The following is a 22,243-nucleotide window of genomic DNA, read 5'->3' as shown; positions in this document are numbered from 1 at the left end:
GAGGCCTGGGGCCTGCAACATGACCTGGTGGACTAGCGCGACTGTCGCCATGCCCCTCTCCTATATCACTGCCCTGCCTAGGTCACTGACTCGCGGTGAGATTAGACGAGATGGTGAATAAGAAAGCCTTGCTAAGAGAGCTGGGGCTGGGAACAATTTATTCAAGAGCTGACTATATAGACTGTTCCAAGCTGTGCGTGTATTAAAACGATTTTCCACGAAGGTCCATGAGCTCCTCGAGGGTAAGGACCATGACTGCTATTGACTGAATTGTGTCCTCCCAAAATTCATGTATTGAAGCCCTGCCCCCCAATGCGATGGCATTTGGAGACAGGGCTTTTGGGAGGCAGTTGAGATGAGGTCGTGAGAGTGGGGTCCTCGTGATGAGTTTAGTCTTTATAAGGAGAGAGATCAGAGTGCTCTCCTCACTCTCTCCCCCTGCACCTTGATCTTGGACTTCCCAGCCTCCGGACTGGGAGAAGTCAATGTCTGCTGTGTAAGCACCCAGTCTGTGATATTTTGTTATGGCAGCCCGAGCCGATGAAGACAGTGGCTTATTCATCGCACCATCCCTGAAGTCTGACACAGTGCCTGGCACACAGTAGGCTTGTTTAGTAAGTCAGTGCTGTGCCATCCCGACCTGGTCAACGGGACATACACCTCACTAATTCTTTACTCTGATAGACTTGGCCCCATCCCCATTGGGACTCAAAGCACCCATTTGTGAGAGGATCAGTCACCTGGAGTCAGTGAACAGGCATTCTCACGACTTTGCATAGGGAAAAAAGCTGCCATTAGGTCTCATTAACCCCAAGTCAAACCAACACAGCTGTTTGATTTGACCATTAAACATAGGGCATTTGTGGACGATAACACACTCTATTGTACAGAAACTCCTGCCCACTGATCTCTTCAGCGTCTGCCTGCACAGCCCCTTGGGCACCTGACTCCACAGGACTCCAGTGTTTCTGCAGGTCTGTCCTTGCAGACAGCAGCTCTCTAATGCAGGCATGGGACTCCGGGATGCCTTCCTGGAGGAGGTGGGCTTGCTCGAGTTAGTCTCAGGATTTGCTAAGTGGCAAAGCAAATGACTCTTGAGCCTTCCCCACGGTTAAAGCAGGTTTTGATGAGATCCAAGGCCCTTGGCCTCCCTGAGCAGGGCAGACTGGGGGCAGAGCTGCGGGAGACGGGCAGGTCCTTACCGGAAGACAGGGAAGTACCCAGGGCTGATGTGGGTCAGACTGGGTGCCTAGGAAAACCTTTCTGATTGGCTTCCTGCTGGGTCTGAGAGCTGAACTCTCAGAGGAGCTTACCTCCCAAATTGTGAGATTCTACACAGCATGGTCTGTGACCAAAGACCTGGACCAGGAGTCGGCAGCCCGGGCTGAATGCTAACCATTATGGGCACTGTCACCTGGGTAAGCTGGATCACCTCCATATGTCTTTTTGCGATGCTACAACAATTAGAGCTCCTGCCAGATGAAGGGATTAAACAAAACCTGGAGAGAGGGGTGACTGGAAGCCAGGGTGAACACCGCAGCCCCTGGAGAAGGCAACACTTCTCTGAGTTCAGAGAAGAACCCGGCAGCTCCTGGGAGGCAGGCACAGTTCATCCTCCTACAGAATCAAACTAGTGTCCCCCCTTTTTCCTCCCACCTTCCGGCTATCCAACCCTGGTACCCCAACACCCATCCCTCTCTGCAATTCCCTCTCCTCTTGTGGGAACACACAGCCCAAGGCTACAGCCCAGCTAGAGCCCTGGGTTTTTCTGCCAGCACTAGGGTCCCAGCACCCTGCTTTGGAAAGGCATGAGGGTGACCTCTGGGGGGCTAGGGGCTGAAGGAGCTATGAGGGAAAAGATCAAGTTGTCTTAGAGAGAGGAAGAGAACACTGCCCTCCACCCCCAGCAAGTACTGAGCCTGGGCAGCTGCTATGCTCACGGCCAAAGCTCCCCGTCCTGGTCCCGAGCACACACACAGCCAAGTTCAGAAAGGGAATCTTAGAAAGGACATGAGCCCACATGAGACAGTCAATCCTTCATTTTCCTCTTCTGCAACACCGCCATTGATAAGGATCCAAGTTTGCCAATCAGCCACATAGCAGGCCCCAGCCCACAAGCAGGAGCAGCACATTTAGCTCTCTCCTGCCGCAGTCCCTCCTCAAGCCACCAAACCTCAGCTGAGAGAGGTTTGTGCCCCAGCCCCTGACCACCACACACATACCAGTCCTAGGGTCAGGCCAGCCTAGGGTCCCGTACTCTGTGCAGCAGGGTACTCGGGGTTAAGGACCATGGAACCATTCACTCCTTCCAAAAATGTACCGAATGGCCGTTAAGGGCAGGGCCTGCCCTTGGCACTGCGAATACGCTTGCCCCGCCTCAGTCACAGCTTCTGGCTTCCATCCTCGGTGTCTGTGAGTCTGTGAAGACTCTCCCACGCGGACGGCCCCTGGCCATCCCACAGCCCGAGTGTGACACGCTGGTGCTACAGCTGACCAGTCCAGGCCTGGGCCATTTCACACCAAGGAGCCTCTCCCAGAGCCCCCACAGCCCGGTCACTCGGTGCCTGAGGGCTGGGGTCCCGCCTCTGAGGAACTATACAGACGGAGGCTCCAATGCGAAGAATATTTTATCTTACTTCCTCCTTCTGCCCGCCCCGGAACTTTCTCGTTCCCCCTACGGGATGCTTCTGGAATTCTGTTCTCAGGCCTTCAGAGCCTTGAGGAAACCACCTTTTGATAGCGTCTTACCCCCCGGGGTCCTAAAAGCCACTATTCCTGACCATTCCCCACTCCCCACCCGCACCCCCGCAAGCACCCCCCGGGGGGTCTGCTGGAGTCCAGGCGCGCTAAAGCGCCTCGTCCTTGGCGCTGGGGGTAGGCGCCAGGGCCCCCCGGTGGACGCGCTGGTGCTTGAGCAAGTGCTGCTTCTGGCTGAAGCCGCGGCCGCAGGCGGCGCAGAGGTAGGGCCGCTCGCCTGTGTGGTTGCGCCGGTGGCGCGTGAGGTTGGGCTTCTGGCTGAAGCGGCGCCCGCACTCCGGGCACGGGTAGGGCCGCTCGCCCGTGTGGATGCGCCGATGGATGGTGAGCGCCGACCACCACGAGAAGCTCTTGCCGCACTCGTTGCAGATGAACTGGCGCTGCTCGCCGGGCCCGGCCAGGCCCGCCCGCGCTCGGCCCCACAGCACGGTCCCAGCGCCCCGCGCCGGCTGGGGGCTGCGCGGCGGCGCCGACAGGCCCGGGGGCCCCTGGGCCTGGGGCTCCGAGCGCGGTGCGGCGCCCAGCCCGGCCTCGGCGGCGGCGTGCGCGCGCTGGTGGGCCCGCAGCGCCGCGGGGCTCGGGCAGCTCTGGCCGCAACTGGGGCAGCGCGCCGCCTGGGCGCCGCGGAGGTGCGTGCGCTGGTGCTTGAGCAGGTGCTGCTTCTGGCGGAAGCTGCGGCCGCAGAGCGGGCAGGGGTGCGGGCGCTCGCCCGTGTGGTTGCGCAGGTGCCGTGTGAGGTTGGGCTTCTGGCTGAAGCGGCGCCCGCACTCGGGGCACGGGTAAGGCCGCTCGCCCGTGTGGATGCGCTGGTGGATGTTCAGCGACGACCACCACGAGAAGCTCTTGCCGCACTCGTTGCAGATGAACTGGCGCTGCTCGCCCGGCCCCGCCGCGGCGGGGACTGCGGTCCGGGCCTCGGGCTGGCGCCACCACCCCTGGCAGAGGCCCAGCCAGGCCCACTCGGGGCGCCCCCGCGGCGGCCCCGTCCTCAGGCGACGGCCCCTGCGGGCCGCGGCGTCCCGGAGCAGCTCGTGGAGGCTGGCGCGGGCGCCCTGGCGGTCCCGGGCGTGCGCGCGCAGGTGGATGCGGAGGCCCACCTGGTGGCGGAAGCAGCGCTCGCACTCAGGGCACGAGAGGGTGGCTGGCCGAGAGTGGGTCTTCTGGTGCTTTAGCAGGTGCTGCTTCTGGCTGAAGCGCCTGGCGCACTCGGGGCAGCAGAAGGGCCTCTCGCCAGTGTGGTGCCGCTGGTGGCGCGCCAGGTTGGGCTTCTGGCTGAAGCTCTTGCCGCACTTGCCGCAGAGGTACGGCTTCTCCCCGGTGTGGGTGCGCTGGTGGATCTTCAGGGACGACCACCAGCTGAACCTCTTCCCGCAGTCCAGGCACACAAAGTGACCCTCGCCAGCAGAAGGAGCGGGGTTCAGGGGGCCAGGGGCTGCCCCTGGAGCCCTACCGGCCAGCCCTCGGTCCTGCTCAGTGGGAGGCGCCCACCTTGGACCCCCGGTCTCCTCCTGTCTCCCTAAGGCTCGAGGCTTCCCCATGGTCTGGCATGGCGGGAGGCCCCGATGCTGCTGGAAAATGTTTTCCTTATCCTTCTCGGAAAGGGCGCCCTGCGGCACTGACGTCTGCAGCAGCCACTCCGGCTTCTCTTGCTTGATCTTCATCAGCAGCCCATCTCCTGCGGGAGGCAAACGGGAAGAGGACGGGAGAGTCATTCGCTGTCGTGGGGTGGAGAGAGAGCCCGAGAGAGGAAAGAAGTGCTGGCGGGGCAGAGCATAGCGGAAGGTAAAGCGGGAGAAAAGAAAGCAGGAGGAAGATTTTAAAAGGGAGAAGAGGAAAAGGAGAAAGTGGAGAGGAGGGGAAGATAGAAAGGACCATAGGTAAGGGCAGGTTGGGGTGTGGAGATAGCAAAGAAAAAGTCCAGGAAAGGAAAGAGGAGTGAATGCTGCTGTGCCAGTCACACACCGCTGCCCGCCTTCTCTGCCCGAGGCCCAGGAGAGGCAGAGGTTACACAGACCAGTCAGAGAAGTCTTCCCACCCAGGGAGCAAGCAGAAAATGGCCAAGTTTCAAAAGAGCTCCTTCTTTTTCTAAGAGGCTCCTTGTGCTAGGTGCTTGCTAAGCAAGTGCATGCCCAGTCTCTCCGTGGCTGGGTGTCCAAGCCCCACATCACCACCAGGCCCTCTCCAGGGCAGCTGCCATAGTGCATGGGCACCTCATCTTCTTTGACCTTGGCTGTTTGGCAATCTCACCTTTTTTCCACAAAACCAAGAACAAGAAAGTAGGCCAGAGAAGTCTCAGCACCCAGAATAGGTGCAGCCTTGTCCTTGTACTAAACCTAGTCCACTTTACTCTCCAGAGTGCCCCACACACTGCGGCTAACCCTCTGGTACACCGTGCTCAGGCTGAACACTGTGCTCAGGTCTGCCGGCGCTGTGTTTCCCCAGCTCGTGGACATGAGGAGCTGTGATGGAAAAGGTCTACTACAAACACCTAATGCAGACTGCATGATTCCATTTGTATGAGGTTCAAAAGCTGGCAAAACTAATTGGTGAATTAGAAGTCAGGATAATGGCCCCTTAGAGAGGGAACGGTGATTGGAAGGGGGCCTGAGGGGACTTTCGGGCTTCTGGCAATGTTCTTTCTGGATCTGGATGCTGGTCACGAGGGCGTCTTTACTGTATAGGAATTTATAGAGCTTGCAACCGATGCACTTTCTGTGTGTTATACTTCAATAAAAAGTGGGTGAAATGAAACAGTTGTCAACAAAGAAGAAAGTCTAAACAGCAGGTTCCAATATTAAAAAGACAACAAAATAAACCCAAAGGAAGTAGGAGGAAGGAATTAATAAAGATAAAAGCAGAGATTATATGATAAAAGGGACAGATAAATATAAAAAGAATCCTGAAAATCCTAAAATACTATGTGTAGATGTTATATCAATTTGAAAAATCTATATAAAATGGATGATTTTGTGAGAAAATATAAATTAACAAAACTGACTCAAGAGTAGGTAGAAAACGTGTCTATATAAACTATTAGAAGAGACTGAAAAGAAAGCCAAAGTTCCACCTCGAAAATGGGTAACAGGCCAGTTAACTGTATAAACTAGTTCTACTAAAACGTCAAGGGAAGAATCACTCCCAGCTTACATAAACCAGGACAGTGGCTGGGAGAAGAGGAGGGAGGGAGCCTACTAGCATGATCCAGTAGCAAAACAAGACAAGGGTGGGGTGGGCAGGAAATTGTAGGTTTATTGTTCTTTCAAAGTAGACACAAGAGACAAACAAGCAAGCAAGCAAAAACATTAGCACAGCAGGTTCAGCAGTAGTAAAAGAACAACAGGTCATGACCTTGCTGGGATCTTCCCCAGGAAAGACAAGATGGCTCAATATAATTCACAACATTAATTCTTTTTAAGTGAAAAACCTTATACCATCTCAATAGATGCAAAAAAGTCATATAAAATTCAACACCATTTCTAGAGGGAACGAAGGAAAAAGCGAAGGAGGGAAGAGGAAATAAAAAATGAAGGAAGGAAGCTCTTGGCAAACTAGGAATATAATATAATATAAAACACTTTCCTGGGTTGACAAAGGAGCTACACTAGAAACTGCAGCAAATGTTAAAACCAAAGCCAAAAGATCAGAAGCCCATTCAGGTTAGGACAAGACGAGGATGCTCACTGCCACTGCCACTCCTCAACACTGTCCTTGAGGCACTAGCCAAAGCAGAGGGGAAAACAGAAAAATAGGGCCAGCCCCTGGGGTCTAGTGGTTCGGTTCAGCGTACTCTGCATCAGCGGCCCGGGTTTGGTTCCTGGGCGCAGACCTACACCACTTGTCTGTCAGTGGCCATGCTGTGGCAGTGGCTCACATACAAAATAGAGGATGATTGGCAATAGGTGTTAGCTCAGGGTGACTCTTCCTCAGCAAAAAAAAAAAAAAGAAAAAAGAAAAATATATGTAAATATTGGAAAGGAAGAGAAAACTGGCATTTGCTGATGACTATTAACCTAGAATGTACAAGAGAATCCACTGACAAAGTATTAGAAATAAAAGTTTCAGCAAGATTGCCAGATACAAAAACAAAAATTCATAACTTTTTGTGTGTGTGTGAGGAAGATTAGCCCTGAGCTAACATCTGTTGCCAGTCCTCCTCCACTTTATATGTGGGACACCTGCCACAGCATGGCCTGAGAAGTGGTGCGTAGGTCGGCACCCAGGATCCAAACCTGTCAACTCCGGGCTGCCAAAGCGGAGCGCATGCACTTAACCACTACGCCACTGGGCTGGGCCCCCAAAATTCATAAACTTTAAAAAATGGCAATTAAAACTATAATTACTGAGAATATACCTAATATACATGCAAAACTTTTATAAAGAAAAATATTAAACTTAATTGAAGAGATAAAGAAAATGTAAGTAAAAGGACAGATACATCATATTCCTAGATGAGAAGGCAAGAAGCTCTTTACTGCAAAACGAATGTTTAAATTCAGTGTAATCCCAATTAAGTAACTTCTAATATTTACAATGTGCATAAATCACCCAGAAAATTCTAAAACTGAGCAAAGAAGAATTTGCCTTATACAACATTAAAAGCTAAAATACTACCACCACACACCTATTAGAATGGCTAAAATCCAAAACATTGACAACACCAACTGCTGGCGAGGAAACAGGAACTCTCATGCATTGCTGGTGGGAATGCAAAATGGTACAGCCACTCTGGAAGCTTGTTAGTTTCTTACAGAACTAAACATACTCTTACCATACAATCCAGCAATCACTCTCCTAAGTATTTACCCAAAGGAGTTGAAAATTTATGTCCACACAAAAACCCGCCTACAGATGTTTTTAGCAGTTTTATTCATAACCATCAAAACTTGGAAGCAACTAAGAGATGTCCTTCAGTAGGGAATGGATAGACAGTGGTACACCAGACAATGGAGTATTATTCAGCAATTAAAATAAATGAGCTATCAAGCCGTGAAAAGACATGGAGGAAATGTAAATGCATATCACTAAGTGAAAGAAGCCAGTCTGAAAAGGCTACATATTATATGATTCCAAAGATATGACATTCTGGAAAAGGTAGAACTATGGAGACAGTCAAAAGATCAGTGGTTGCCAGGGGCTGGGGGGCGGGGCTTGCAGGGGGAAGGGATGAGTAGGTGGAACACAGGATTTTTAGGGCAGAAAAACTATTCTGTATGATACTGTAGTGGTGGATACAGGACATTATGCACTTGTAAAACCCACAGAATGTACAACTCAGAGAGTGAACCCTAATGTAACTACAGACTTTATTTAATAATAATGTATTAATAAAGGCCCATCAATTGTAACAAATGTACCACACTAATGCAAATGTTAATCATAGGAGACACTGGAGGGCAGGGCTCTAGGGAACGCTCTGTACTTTCTGCACAATCTTCTGTAAACCTAAAACTGCTCTAAAAAATAAAGTCCATTAAAAAAAAGTTTTGGCTAATGCAGTTGCTATTGATTTGGCTGCTCCACGGTGAGCCTGGTGAGGTGAGGCTGTGGATCAGATTCCCTTCCACCAAAGGAAAAAAAGCTAAATACAATAATTAAAATGGTGTAGAATACATACCATAGACAGATCAATGGAACAGAATCGTTTGATATACAATGCAAGGTGGCATTCCAAGTCAATGGTGCAAGGCTGGCCTATTCACTGATTTAGGACCAATTAACCATCTTTTTGGGAAAAATATTAAGTTAGATTCCTAGTTCATACTGTTTATAAAAATCAGTGCCAAATGGATTTAAGTGCTGGTTTAAAAGAAGAAAGTACAAGTATTAGAAGAACTAGGAGAATTTTTTCAGTATCTAGAGGTAATTAAAAACTTTCTCAAACAGGATACAAAACATAAAAACAAAAGCTACCACAAACATAAGTAAAATAGGAATGATAGTTTGGGGCAGCATTTTCCAATAGAGCTTTCTGTAACAGTGAAAATGTTTTACGTCCGAGCTGTCCAATACAGTAGCCTCTAGCCCCATGTGGTGACTGAGCACTTGAAATTTGGCTAGTACAACTGAGGAACTGAATTTAACTTAATTTAAGTCTAAATTTAAATTTAAATAACCATATATGGCTAGTGGCCACATACTGGACAGCACAGGTCTAGGAGAAAATGTGTGCAGATACATAACAGATCAAGGATTAATATCCAGCATATATAAAGGACTCCAGTAGATAGGACGAAAAGAGGGTTAACCTCACTAGTAATCAGCAAAATGCAAAACAACAGTGAAGTGTCTTTTCACCCATCACACCGGCAAATATTGAAAAGATTGATAACATCCCTACTTCACAACACACGTGGAAACTACAGAGGGCAGGGGGAAGGTGTGCTGGGGGCATAAACTAGTTCAGTTCAGTTCATAAACTTTTTGGAGGACAATTTGAAAGTGATTACTAAAATTATAAATGTGTATAACCTTCCACACAGCATTTCACTCTAGGTGTTTATCCGAAGAAATATTTACATATAAGTGCAAAGAGGAATGTCCAGGAACATTCACTGAATATTGGTAATTAGCAAAAAATGGAAGAAAATCTAATTACCCATCAATAATAGTTTAACAAAATTATCACTTCCTTCATAATATGGAATACTATGCAGCAACTTAAAAGAATGAAAAATACCTATGTATACTGATGTGAAAAGACTTCCAAAACATTTTGAGAAAATAAAAAATCAAAAACCAATACCAATCATTTGGTGCCATTTATGAAAAATAAAACTATATATTCCTCTCTATGTACGTATATATGCATGACCCAGGACAACTCACACCAAACTGAAGATGGGAGTCACCCTGTAGATGATATGGACAACAGAAGGACTGGATGGAGAGGTCAAAGGGGACCTTCACTTTAATCTGTATTGTTTGAATTTTTATGAGAATGTTCAAATATTATCATTTAAAAATCTTTAAAATATTTTAAGAAATAAAGAAAAAACCTCCCCTCTAATCTGGCAGCCTTTAGTTCTAGGGCCAAAGAGCTCTGCTCCACTCCACAGCCTTGCTGGCCATCATGAGGGCACAGAAACTGATTGTGACCATGGGGGATAAGGGTTTGGGTGGGGGTGTTATGGAAAGTACCCACAAGGGGGCAGTTTTCCTCCTGGCAAAATGATGTTGTGAGGCCTCCCCAGGTGCTTGGTTGTGAGAAATCATGTTAGCAGGAGTAATAGTTTGAAAATGAAAGTGGCGATTTAAAACTTATACTGGCAGGAATTGAATATACAAGTGAAATGAGTTTAACGGATTATAAGAATGTTTCCTTAGACGCACTGCAATGTTGGCCAGTGGAAGTGTTTAATGGGGCTAGGTGTCCAAAATATACTCAAGCAAGAGGGGCACCACTGTCCCCGAGTGACAGGGAACCCATTAGTGCCCCAGAGCCCCACAGAAGTCACTGCCTTGCCCTGATTAAACCTGGCCTTGACATCCATCACGGTGGCTGATGGCTGTGAAGCCTCGCCCTCCCCAGCGGGAAAGATGGCTCCGGCCTGAAGGCCCAGAGAACACTCACGTCCACTGCTATAGGGCACCGGGCAGGTACAAGGGACACGGCTGTGTGAGGAGGCCCTGAAGCTCAGGGATGTGGTGTGGACGCTGTGAAGGGCATGTGCTGGGACTTTAGTGGTCACAGGGCACCTTCCCTCAGGAGGACAGGCCTCTGGAGGGAGTCCTGAAACAAAGGGAACGCTCCTCAGTCAGCACAAAAGGATCATTTTTTAAAAATTCTGAATGGTTCAGATAAAATAAAAAGGTGCTAAATGGGGAGCTATTGCTTAATGGGTACAGAGCTTCTGGCGTGATGCAAAAGTTCTGGAAATAGTGGTGATGGTTATCTAACATTGTGAATGTAATTAATGCCACTGAACTGTACTCGTTAAAATGGTAACTTTCATGTTATGTATATTTTACCACAATTCAGAAAATCATATAAAATAAATAAAAATTAAAAGGTGCTAAAAAGAGGTAAGTGCTCAATAATCTGAAAACTTTGTCCATCAGCATGAGTCATTCTGCCAGCAGGCGGCAGGTGCTGTGGAGGGCCCAGAGCTGGCAAGAAGGAGCTGCAGCCCAAGGGGGCCTGCAGTTCCCGGTGCCTCCCGGGTCCAGGCCAGTGTCTTTCCACCTCTTCCCTAAGACCAGAGGGTGCCTCAGAAGTTGCCGTAGGGGGAGACTGGGCTCTGGAGGACTCCATCGCTTACATCTGAATTAGGGTTCCACTTACGAGTTTATCTGGGAAAAAGGGTCCTTCTAAAATACTTGGGGGCCAGCCCCATGGCTTAGCGGTTAAGTACGCACGCTCCGCTACTGGCGGCCCGGGTTCGGATCCCGGGCGCGCACCGACGCACTGCTTGTCCGGCCATGCTGAGGCCATGTCCCACATACAGCAACTAGAAGGATGTGCAGCTATGATGTACAACTATCTACTGGGGCTTTGGGGGGAAAAAAAAAAAGGAGGAGGATTGGCAATAGATGTTGGCTCAGAGCCGGTCTTCCTCAGCAAAAAGAGGAGGATCGGCACGGATGTTAGCTCAGGGCTGATCTCCCTCACAAAAGAATAAATAAATAAATAAAACATTTGGAACTACCTACCCTACATTTTCCTGCAATTACGGTAATGTCAGCATCACGCACACCCAGGGCTCTCAACGCTGGAGTGACAGCCAGCCGTGCAGGCAAGGAGGCAGCCAGACTGGGAGGTGGTGTGGCCACAGGAGCCAGCCCCAGAACAGCGTGGTGTGCGTGTATCACACTGGCCCCCTTTGAGCAGGCTGCTTCATTTCTTCTTTATCCTACTGCCTGAATTTTGTCTCAGTAGTAGGTCCATTGAAATGATTATCCTGGGAGGCTAGAGGCTCTGGGTCTATGGACCAACTGCCCTGGGCAGAGAGGGAGGTAAAGAAGCCTGAGTCACTGGGCCAGCCTCGGGGCAGGGTTCCCAGGGACTGCGGATGCTCCCGAACCCCACTCCCTCCCAGGGCCAGAGCCATTCTTGCCCCAAAGCTCGCAAAAGAGGCTGTGAGAGCTGGCCTCAGACGCTGGGGTCTGCTCCATCCCAGAAGTAGGGATCCTGGGGAGGGGCTTCCGCAAGAGCACGTGACTGTACAGGGGAACTTTCTGCTTGCAGCAGCACCTGCTTGGGAGACCCCACAACCCGACTGCCATATTTCTTCTCAACCAGCTCTAAGTGGTGCCAGCTGATACAGACCGAGAACTCGGAGTGACCCCAGGAAGCTTCAATGGACCAAACTGAAGACACTTTCCTGACCCACGAAGAACAGGCTTGTTTCAACCACTCCTCCTACCCAGAGAGCTGGTTTTCAACGTTGATTAGCATGCCCACCATGGACTCCCCATTCCAGCACTTAACAAACACCTCACTCTCCCTGTGCGGCAAATTTCTACACAGGGTGTGTGTGTACGCGTGTGTCCCCTTGCCTGGCAAGTCATGGCTGGGCTTTGTCCTTTTCTTAGCTCCCACAGTCTGTCTTTGTTCCATTCTTTGACATGACCCTCAATGTCCTGGTCCTGCCCTGCAATTCTACAGCCCATAAGCTACTAGTGAGGGCAGCAACTCATGCTCAGCTTGGGGGGACAGGGAAGACAGATCCGGGGGAGGAACTGCGGTTGGCTCCCACCTTCCTTCTTCTCTCTTACCTGTGCTGGCGCCAGCCAGGCCACTCTCCATCCCTGGAGGCCCCTTGGCATCAGCGCGGCAGCTCCCTGCCCTGCTGTCTGCGGGTGAGATGGGAGCAAAGAAAGAGAGTTGGTCTCGGGGACAAGGACAAAATGGGATTCTCAGTCCTCCTGTCACCTCATAGAATGCATTCCCTCTTTTTCAAGAGCTTTTCTACCCATGACCTCAGTTGAAATGTGCAGGGGTTTTTTTTAAATTGCACACATACCTGCTAGGCAGGTAAAATAGGCATAATTCCCATTTTATGAAGAGGAAACTGAGGCCAGAGAGGGCCACTGACATGGCCCAAGTCACAGAGGTGGCTGAATGGCAGAGCTGGGCAAGATCCCAGGTCTTCTAACTCCCAGACCAGACCTCACGCCCACACTCTCAACATCTGCAGGGTGGGGTGTGAAGGATGCCACACGTGAGAACCAGGAAACTCAAGGAAGTTTAGAGACCCACTGAGTGGTCATGCAGACCCCCTGGAAGGTCCCCCTCTTCCAAAGTCCCCTTCCCCATTCCAGCACACACCTTCCAGGGAGCCTCCCAGCCATCCCTCTCCCTCCCAGAAGACACACAGTCCATCCAGGGTACTAGTTATTAACTAGCTACTAGTTAACTAGCTCACCAAGTTGGGGCTCTTCTTCCTCTTTAATGCTCAAGTCCTTGAACATCTGACTGGCTCATTCCATGCCTGGAACATGATCGGGATGAGTCCAGCTGCTCAGTGGCTTCAGGCTCTGCACTGGCTCCCTCAGCGTGGAGTGCTCTGCCCTAGATCTCTGCAGGGCCCCCTCGCCTCTTGCAGGTCTCTGCCTAAATGTCACCTCCTCAGAGCAGCCTTCCCTGCCTACTCTGTAAAGTCACAACGAGAACTCCACCTCACGTTCCTCCACGACACTTTTCACCACCTGACGTGATATTTACTTATCTGTTTATTCCCGTCACTGCGCGGACATGAGCTTTTCGTGCTCACTGCCGAGTCCCCAGAGTCTGGGATAGAGCCCCCACACAGAGGGCACTTAACATCCGTGTGTGGCATGAAAGTGCTGCCCGCTGACTACACTCACATGGGCTCATCTTCTCCACGCTGGCACCTGAACTGCCTAAGAATGGGGATCTTGTTTCATATGCCTACATCCCCTTAGCCCCCCGCACTCCCAACGGGCCCCAGCAAGGATCTGGGGTGTCTGCTCAGCTCATGCTGTGCTACCTGCACTACCAAGGGGCTTTTCCGGGTGTCAGTCAGCGCTTCCTTCCAGGCCCCTCGGCTCAACCACCTCCCAGGAAACCAGGCTTCCCTTGCTCCCCACCTCAGCGGGTGGGAGAGCCTCCCTGAGACACCATCCTTAGGGTCTCACCCCTCCCCTCTCCCAGGTCCCCTTCCAGCAGCCACTCTGGGGACAGAGACCCAGGCTGGGAATCTGGTCCCCACCCAGAGAGGTGGGGGCAGGGGTACAAGAGTAAATACAAATCTGAAAACAAGAAAAATCATTTTCGCTGCTGCAAAAAGGGAGACTTTCCCCATAACCACCATCTCTTTCCTTAGAAAACTTGTCATTGTGAATTTTTCTCTGCCCCTTTGAGATGTCTGTAAATCTTTTTAAAAGCTAAATAAGCCTCTTGCCAGCTTTACACCCCAGGACTGTCCTTCTCAAGGACCTAGGAGCCAGCTCTTTGAAATGTAACCATCAAGGGACATGGAGCCCTGTCTCCCAGCCCCCATGGCACCTGGCCCCATGCTGCATAAATACCTCCTGTCACAAAAATAGGAGAAGTGTATTTCTCCTTTGGATAAAGGCAGTCTGCTAACACAGGTGGTCACCCCAATTACCAGGTGAATTTAGGATGAACTCTGTGTGCAAATGGTGCCGTTCAGTCCTCTCACCTGAGGACCAGGTATGGTATCTGTTGGGCTGTATAGCAGGGTGAGATTTCTTTCTGTCTTTGCAATCTCTTAGCGGATGGCTGGTGATGTGCATCTCATTCTGGTTTAATGCTTATTCAGTTAAAAAAAAAAAAAACTGTTCTCTTTCTCTCCTACTTCTGTGGGGAGCTTTTCTGAGTTGGCAGGAGATTTTGTTTTTAATTCTGTTTCCCCAGCAGGGGTCTGTTCCGCACCGCTACTGTGGTTTCTTATAGACACTAAAACCCACCTGTGGTGCAGAGAAAAGGTGGCCACAAGAAGAGGGGAGGAAAAGGCCACTGTGGGGCCCTGATGGATGCTATTGCTCCTGCCTTAGCGCCCCTCTTCCCTCCGGGTTACTCTGTGTCCCACAGCTGGGGAAACCTCTCACCAATTGGAGATTCAACATCTGCCTAAAAAGACTCAGAGGACTGGCGAGCAGGGAGGCTACCTCGACACGGGGAAACTCACACGGGGGCGCCAGAGGCCGGGCCACAGTGCAGGGGGGTGAGGACGGAGGGAGGGCCTTGGCCTTATTCACAAAACCCCGACACAACACAACAGAGAGCCCTGGAGCCCAATCAAATCAGTCCTACTTGATCCATTCTTGTCTTCCAAGAAGTATTAGGACCTACAAATTGCCTCAGGGACAGAGGGCTTCAATTCTTGGTGAACAATTCCCAGGGAGTTACCAGAGCAGCTCCTCCTATCTCTAGGCACCTCTGTCCGGCCTCACCAGGGCTCAAGGAAAGCAGGGCTGGTGGTCCAAGGAGGCACAGAGTGGAAAGGGAAGGAAAGGGACCCTCATGGGCCCCAGGGGAAGAAGTAAGAAACGAGAGGGCAGAGGTAGAAGGGGAGGCACAGAGCACAGGATGGGAGGCAGGTAGGCCATGTCTCGGGGGCCACCTCACCTCTGTGCTCAGATGGGATGTGTCTGGAAACAGGCCAGCAGGTGTCCTGCAGACAAAACCCTGAGATAGCCAAACGGAAAGTCCCCGCGAAGCCAAGTCTTTCTAGGTCAGCGAGCCCCAAGCTGCACCTTCTCTCTCGTTCAGCCTTCCGCCCTGCTACGCCACACTGCAGGCCCCTTCCTACACACTACCCGCCGGCCCCACCTGACACATCCCTCAGCGGACCCAAGAGATGCCCAGGAACCTGGCAAGCAGGCCACCCAGCAAAATGCCCCGGTCAGAAAACAGGAGGCAACGGGGGCCGGCCCGCCACCCCCACCAGTGCCCACATGGAGTCTCCAAAGGCCGCTCGGTCTGTCACGCAGGGGCAGACCCCGATCTCCAGTGACCTTTCCCCTCCCTGCCCAGCAAGTTCCGTGGGGAGCAGGGCACACGCAGGGGATGGGTCTCGGGACAGGGCCTGGCCGCTTCCCCCTTCCCAGCACCTGGCCCTGGGCCCGGCCCTCCCCACACCGGGCCAGGCTGCAGTCGGGATGCGAGCCCTCTCAACAGGAAGGCCTCCGCCAGGCAGCTGCCATGACAACTGCCAGACCACACAAAGCGGGGATTGTGGTCTGCAGCAGGTGGTGAGGTCTGGGGACAGGGGAAGGTAACAAAGGAGCTTTGGTCTTAGCAGAAACTTGGGGATAGGCAGGGGGCGGACAGCAGCTGGGGTGAGGAGAAAGGCCACAGGCCGGGAGAAGCAGGGCAGGGACATGTCCGGGTCTCCCTATGTCCTCCCCAGCTCAGGCCCCGGGAACTTTTGTACCAGCCAAGCACATCTCTCTTCACAGACTTAGGCCCCAGGTGGGGAAGGAGAAGGGGATGGCGCCTCACATGTCCTTTGTCACCAGTGGGGCGGGGACTGGCCACACGCCTTTCATCAGGAGCTGAGGCTTGGAGGGGTGACATCTCCCGACTCTAGCCAAAGGCCCAGCTCCCAGGCCCTGCTCAGCCATGAGCCCCGACCAGGGCCACGTCAGGCTGCTCGCCTGTACCCACAACCCCACCCCCACAGGAAACAGGGACAGGAGCCGTCTTCCCCAGGCACGCCCTCCATGTGCAGCAACCCCCTGCCCTAGTCCGCCACACCAGCAGGGGGCCATGCTCCTCCACCTTTCCCACATCTTTCCCAACCCCCAGCCAATTTAACCCCACCTGGTCCCCAGTGCATCGCCCACCCCACCCGGCCTCCCACCCTTTCCCTGACTGGACCCCCCTCAGCCTTATTTCCTCAGTGGTTCCAGTTTCCCTGTGGGCAGGCCCCGCCTCTCCTCTCCTTGCCCTGACTCACCGTGCAGGCTGCGCAGGTCAGAGCCCAGGGAGTGGGTCCAGGCCAGCGTTGCAAAGGGGTGGGCGAGGGTGCATGGGCTGCAGCCTGTCTCCACCCGCCGTGAGGTGAGTTCTCAGAGTGCTCCCCGGGTGCAGAGGCTCTGCCTCTCCTACCCTCATTACTGAGAGAAGCGGGGGCTTCCCTGATCCCCTCGATATTGATCTGGCTATGGAAAGAAGAGGGTGTGGTCAGCCAAGACTCCAACAGGGAAAGGGAGAGTGCCACCTCCTGCTGCACGCCAACCGTGTACCAAGCACAAGCATCGCCATTCCATCCTTCACAACCATGTATGGCTAGGGAACCACAGGCTCAAGGTCACACAGCCCGTACGTGCTGGGGCCAGCACTGAAGTAGGGTCAGCCTGCCCCACGGCACCTCTTAAGAGAAGGTACGGGAATTACCAAACCATTTTCAGGAGTTTGGCTTCTACACCCACATATGGTTATTTAAATTTATATAAATAAAATTAATAATTCAGTTTCTCAATAATTCAGTTTCTCAATCACACTGGCCACATTTAAAGTGCTCGACAGCCACATGTGGCTAGAGCTGCCGTAACGTCAGCGAAGATTTCCACGTTCACAGAGTTCTATTGGGGGGCATTCCTGTCAGCTCCAGGAAGGCGGGGGCTGCCCCGCCCGGTCCCGCACATGCAGAAGGTGAGTGAATGAATGAATGAAACAAATGGGGGACTGAAGAGGGGGTTCCTCTGGCCTCAGCGCTTCATCACTAACCACAAATACATCAGCACTAGTCAAGGATGTCCTCCACCTGGGAAACTGATTTCAGTTAATATCAGTGGATGTTTCATTTAAAATATCCAGTCATAGGCACAGGAGAAGAAACTGGTATAAACACGAAACGCACACATAAATACATCCGGAGACAATCATATCTACATCTGACACAGCTAAGTACACAAACTTCAAAGATGCAAAAGTACAGAGATATGACAACACCTGGACAACTACACATGGGAAGTACAGAGAAATTGAGATATCTGAAAACCCACAGAGACACCGACAGATCCTCAGAGACACAAGCATGCCGACAGGAACCATATAGCACAAGTCACACCGGTGGAAACAGAAATGCGCATCTACGCTGAAGCAAGTACCCTCACACATCCATGCCCATCCCAGCAGGCATACTGCTCCCAGGAACGGAACTCAGGGGCAGAAACGAGTGACACGTCCACAGCAAGCCAGGAAGCTCTGACCAGAGACGGAGCAGAGATGGGAGGTAGTATGACAGGGGACAGACACCTGTTGGGTTACCTGTGCTGGGGGAGGGGCAGCATGAGGCCAGGGAAGGCTGCAGCCAGCTGGGGAGAAGCTGGGTGGAACAGAGAGCCCTAGAAAGAGAACTAGGCTCTGCCCAGCAAGCCCAGGGCAGCCTGAGACCCCTCCCAAGGCCATGCCTGCAGGGGGTCTAGCCCAGGAGGAAACAGGAGGTCCCTTCCCTTTCCCCTGTGACCCTCAGCCCCCAGAGGCTGGCTCCTCAGCCGGGGCTGCCCCTTGCAGGCCAGGAGCCCTGAGTTCCAGCCCACCTGTCCTTGGCAAGTCACCGCACCTCTAGGCCCAGGTTCCCAGCGGTGAAGGTGACTGACAACACCTGCTCTGCGGGTTAGGAGCACCAGGTGAGGCGGTCTGTGGAAACCACACCTTCTGAAGCTATAAACCAGCAGTGTCTCTTCTCTCCCATGATAACGGCCTGAGAACAACCCACGCTCGCATATTCCAAGCCCTCTCCAAACGCCCCCACTGCCGTCACTCTTCCTAAACCATCCCTCCTTCAAGCTGCTTCAGAGTCTCCGGAGGCCCCAGCGCCCACACAGGGGCCCCAAACACTGCTCACCAACCTGAGCCGGCCTCGAAGGAGGAGAGGGCATAGACCAGCCTTATTGTCAGGACAGCCTGCAGAGCCGTGCGCTCTACAGAGCAGCCTCAGGTACAGCATTGGACCCCCACAGCCCCGGCGGAGGCTTGGCGGGGAGGGGGGCTCCTCTGGGCTGGTGAGGGTGCCTAACCCAGTCGCGGTGGAGGGGCTGGGTGGGCAGTGGGGAAAGCAGGAAAAGGAGGCTGGGGGCCTGAGCGCCAGGCAGGGGCTGGACTAGAAGCCATGTGCTGGCCTGTGGCTCAAAGGCTCATCTCAGGTGAGCCCCGATGGCCTCACACCCCAACTTTGTTGTGGGGAGGGAGCCAGTGCGGCCTCTGTCTCCCAGGACCAGTTCCACAGCCACCAGGCCCTCCTCCAAGGCCAGTCCTACAAAGGCCAGTCCAGCAGGAGGCCTGTCCCCTGGGTGGTGCTCTGGCGGGCCTCTGGATAATCAGCTCCCTCTCCAGGCATCAGTCCCCTGTCCCTGGACCCACCAGACCTCACACCCTCCTCTCATCCAGAGTTTATGACCAAGGAGGACACACAAACCAATTGCCAACAAGTGGCTTTAAAATGTTATCTCAAAGCCAGGACACCTGCTTCCCACCTGATACAGCCCCGTGCCAAGGGACAGACAAGCAAGCCCAGAGGTCCTATGCAGACCAGGTGAGAGCCGCGTCCATAATTTAGAGGCTGGCCTCCACCCCGCACCCCAGCTTAAGGCACGCCCAGCTTAACCCTAACCCTCTACAACTCCCACAACGGCTCCCCAGCCACTCAGGGCCTCCACTTCATCTTCCTCTCCCTTCACCCACCCTGCTCTCCAAGAACACCTCCTCCTGACTCCCTGGATCTCACTCAGCGCTGGATCAAGTGTCCCCCCATTGTTACCCGTCCTCCAAGCCCTGTCCCTTCCCCCTCTCCTACTCCAGCGTCTTCACACCTCAGCCTCCCACACACTGCAGTCCTCAGTCCCAGGAGAGGACAGCGGTGGGGCAGGGGAGGGGCAGGCCATCACCCACAGAACTGGAACACCTTAGTGGAAAGAACCCAGGATGGGGAGGCCTGACACCTTGGGCTCAGGTTTGTTTCTGGTTAGCCATGTGACCCCGGGCCAGCCACTTTCCTCTCTGGGCCTCAGTTTCCCCATCTGCAAATGGAAATAATCACACTTGCTCCTGTGTACAGAATTATTACATCAGGCAGGGGGAGAGTGCGGATAGTGTAAAAGGACTCTGAAAAATGTTCAAGGTGCAGGATGAATTCTTTTCAGGTCCCCTCCCCGCTCCCCACGCTGTAAGAACTGTACCTCAGGGGTGCCCTGTAGGAACAGCCAGGTTAGTGACTTCAGTTGCTTCCACCAGCATTCCCTGGGAAGCAGCTCCATGGACGGCCAGGCAGCCAGGTCAGCTGCCTTATCCCGACATGCCTGCCCACCTCCTGGAGGTCCCTAGTTGAACCCCAGGCCAGTACCTGAGACACCTCCTTCCAGGACCGACCGCTGCCTCCACCTGCCCAACACGCACACCTTCGCTGGGACTGTCCCAGCCCCACCTTCCTGCCCCCAGGCCTGTCCTAACCCACAGCGTCCCCATCCTGTCTTTGCTCATCCGTCTCCCTTTAGAGAGGAGAGAGCAGCACCCGTATTCCTCCACCCCAAGTCCAAGACTCAGGAGCCTGCCAGGGCCGGGGACCCCATTCCCTGATCTGAAGGCAAGGGACAAAACCAACCGCTAACAACACTTTGAACAGGTGTCACATTTTAATTCAGAAACACTTTTCCACTCCTTGCTGCATTCTAAGGAGCTTGGAAAGGGTAGGGAGTGATTCCCCCTTGTCGATTAGGAAAGCAAGGCCCAGAGGTGCCTTTCCCTGCCTCAAAGAGAGTGAGACCAAGCCCTCCCTCCAGGCCCCCCCCAAACCTCGGATTCCTCAGCTTAACCCTCGCAGGGGGCAGGTGCGTGGACAGACAACCCCCCACCCACTCTGGGCATCCCTTGCCTCTCCAGGGGTACAGGGAGTCTTCATCAGGGCTCTCAAAACCACCACCACCACCACCACCCTCCTACCACAGACACAACCCTCACAGTGCCCCGGTCACCAGCACTCTTTTTAATCCCTGCAAGATATCCCACTGCTGCTGCCTTAGTTCAGGCCTCACCACCTCTCAGCTGGAGACTGCACCCCTTTATAGCTTATCTTGCCCCTCCCACCCCATTCACCACCCAGAACTCAAAGCAATTTTCCCAAAGTTACAATTTGGACATGTTTCTGCTTTGCTTAAAATACTTCAGTGGGTCCCCAGCACTTTCACATTCAGCTAGAAGTTTCTTGGCAAGAGAGTTTAGAATCTGGCCTCTGCTCACCTTCCTGACTGCACCCCAACCCACCCCACTGTCCCAGCATGCGGCTCCCTGACCTGGCATGTCTTCGCACGCCAGTGACCAGCCTTAGAATACCCTTGCCCAACTCTCCTCTGCCCAGCCCAGACCAGGAAGCCTCTTTGGAGATGACAGGCTTGGTTAGGGGCCCTTCTCAGGTTAACCTGTGCTCCCACGCAACCCAGTACCATACACACGATGTAATTACAATTTGTCAGCCTCCACAACAAGCCTGTAAACATCTCAACACAGAGAGTGTTTCTCCCCAACACCCAGCACAAGGTCCCACGTGCTGTAAACCATTGATAAAAATTTTAATAAAGAAACATCTAAATAAAAGAAATTTAAATCCAAAACAGATTAGAAGCACAGATTCATGGAACCTTAGAGCTGAAAGGAGACTAATACCCTCTAATCTCTTCCTTTCACAGATGAACACAGGAACCCAGAGCAGCTGACAGTGGAGCCTGGACATCACCTGGCCTCAAGCTCTGGGGCTCTGACCACACCCAGCCCCAGGTCTGGCTGACCAGGACCCGCTCCAGGCTCCATCCTGCCCCAGGGGCTGGAGAGGGCAGCATCTCTATAACCTCCACCTTTACAGGGAAAGAAGTCCCCAGCCCCTACCCCTACCCCCACCCCCACTGAGATCTTGGCCCCTGTGCCCATTTTCCTGGAAGGGAAGTTTCGGGGAGACCCCTCACATACACACTTTCAATTTCCACGGTGCTTCCCTCTCATTGTTCTCACCTCATCCCGATGCCCACTCGTTTTATCATTTATTAAGCTGCTACTACTTGTCACTCTGCAGCGAGCACCGGGGTTCCTGCCCTTCGGGAACTCGGCCTTTCGGGGAGATTGACACAGCTCCTGGATACTGGGACATCGCTCTGGTCTAGCGCGCCCGGAGGGCCCGAGGGGCGTTGCCCCCGCTCACCTCCCGGTTCCCCGCTCTCAGGACGCTCCCCCCCGGCTCTCTGCCCCAGCCTGCAGCCCCTCCCCTTGCACGACCCGGGCCCCTGTCCACATGGGCTGTGTGGGATGGGGAGAGTTCGGGGCCGGAGCGCGGGGGCTCAGGGGACCCCGAGACCGCCTCCAGCCCGAGGCTGGGTGGAGGCAGCGCGGGAGGAGCGGTCCGGGCGCTGGCCCCACAGCACGGTCCGTCCCTCCGCACGCCCCTCCCCGCCCGGATTCACAGAGACTCGCAGGGAGGGGACAGGAATAAATACCTTGACTTTGTGGCTAAGGTTAACGGGAACTGCCACCCCGGGGCGACTTGGGCACTGGGCTCTCCGGCCCCGC

The 22,243-nt window shown here is 53.2% G+C and overlaps 1 protein-coding gene across 2 annotated transcripts; it reads right to left on the bottom strand.

Annotated features, from left to right (window-relative positions):
• Window positions 1-2,021: 2,021 nt before the first annotated feature.
• Window positions 2,022-22,243, bottom strand: ZNF775 (zinc finger protein 775). 2 transcript variants are annotated; one of them, XM_087432834.1, is made up of 3 exons: window positions 22,171-22,217; window positions 12,472-12,549; window positions 2,022-4,432 (listed from the first exon to the last, which is right to left on the bottom strand). In XM_087432834.1, the coding sequence occupies exons 2-3, from the start codon at window positions 12,500-12,502 to the stop codon at window positions 2,847-2,849; spliced, it is 1,617 nt and encodes a 538-aa protein (XP_087288960.1). In that variant the 5' UTR covers window positions 12,503-12,549; window positions 22,171-22,217; the 3' UTR covers window positions 2,022-2,846. The 2 variants fall into 2 exon arrangements, with proteins under 2 accessions (XP_087288960.1, XP_087288971.1); XM_087432845.1 differs by lacking the exon at window positions 12,472-12,549 and having other exon boundaries at window positions 22,171-22,243.

The sequence above is a fragment of the Ceratotherium simum genome, chromosome 1 (genome assembly GCF_057802395.1).
Source record: "Ceratotherium simum simum isolate JZ-2026a chromosome 1, ASM5780239v1, whole genome shotgun sequence".
Taxonomy (NCBI): Eukaryota; Metazoa; Chordata; class Mammalia; order Perissodactyla; family Rhinocerotidae; genus Ceratotherium; species Ceratotherium simum.
Note: the sequence above shows the minus strand (reverse complement) of the source record. Positions and strands in the feature narration are given on the sequence as shown.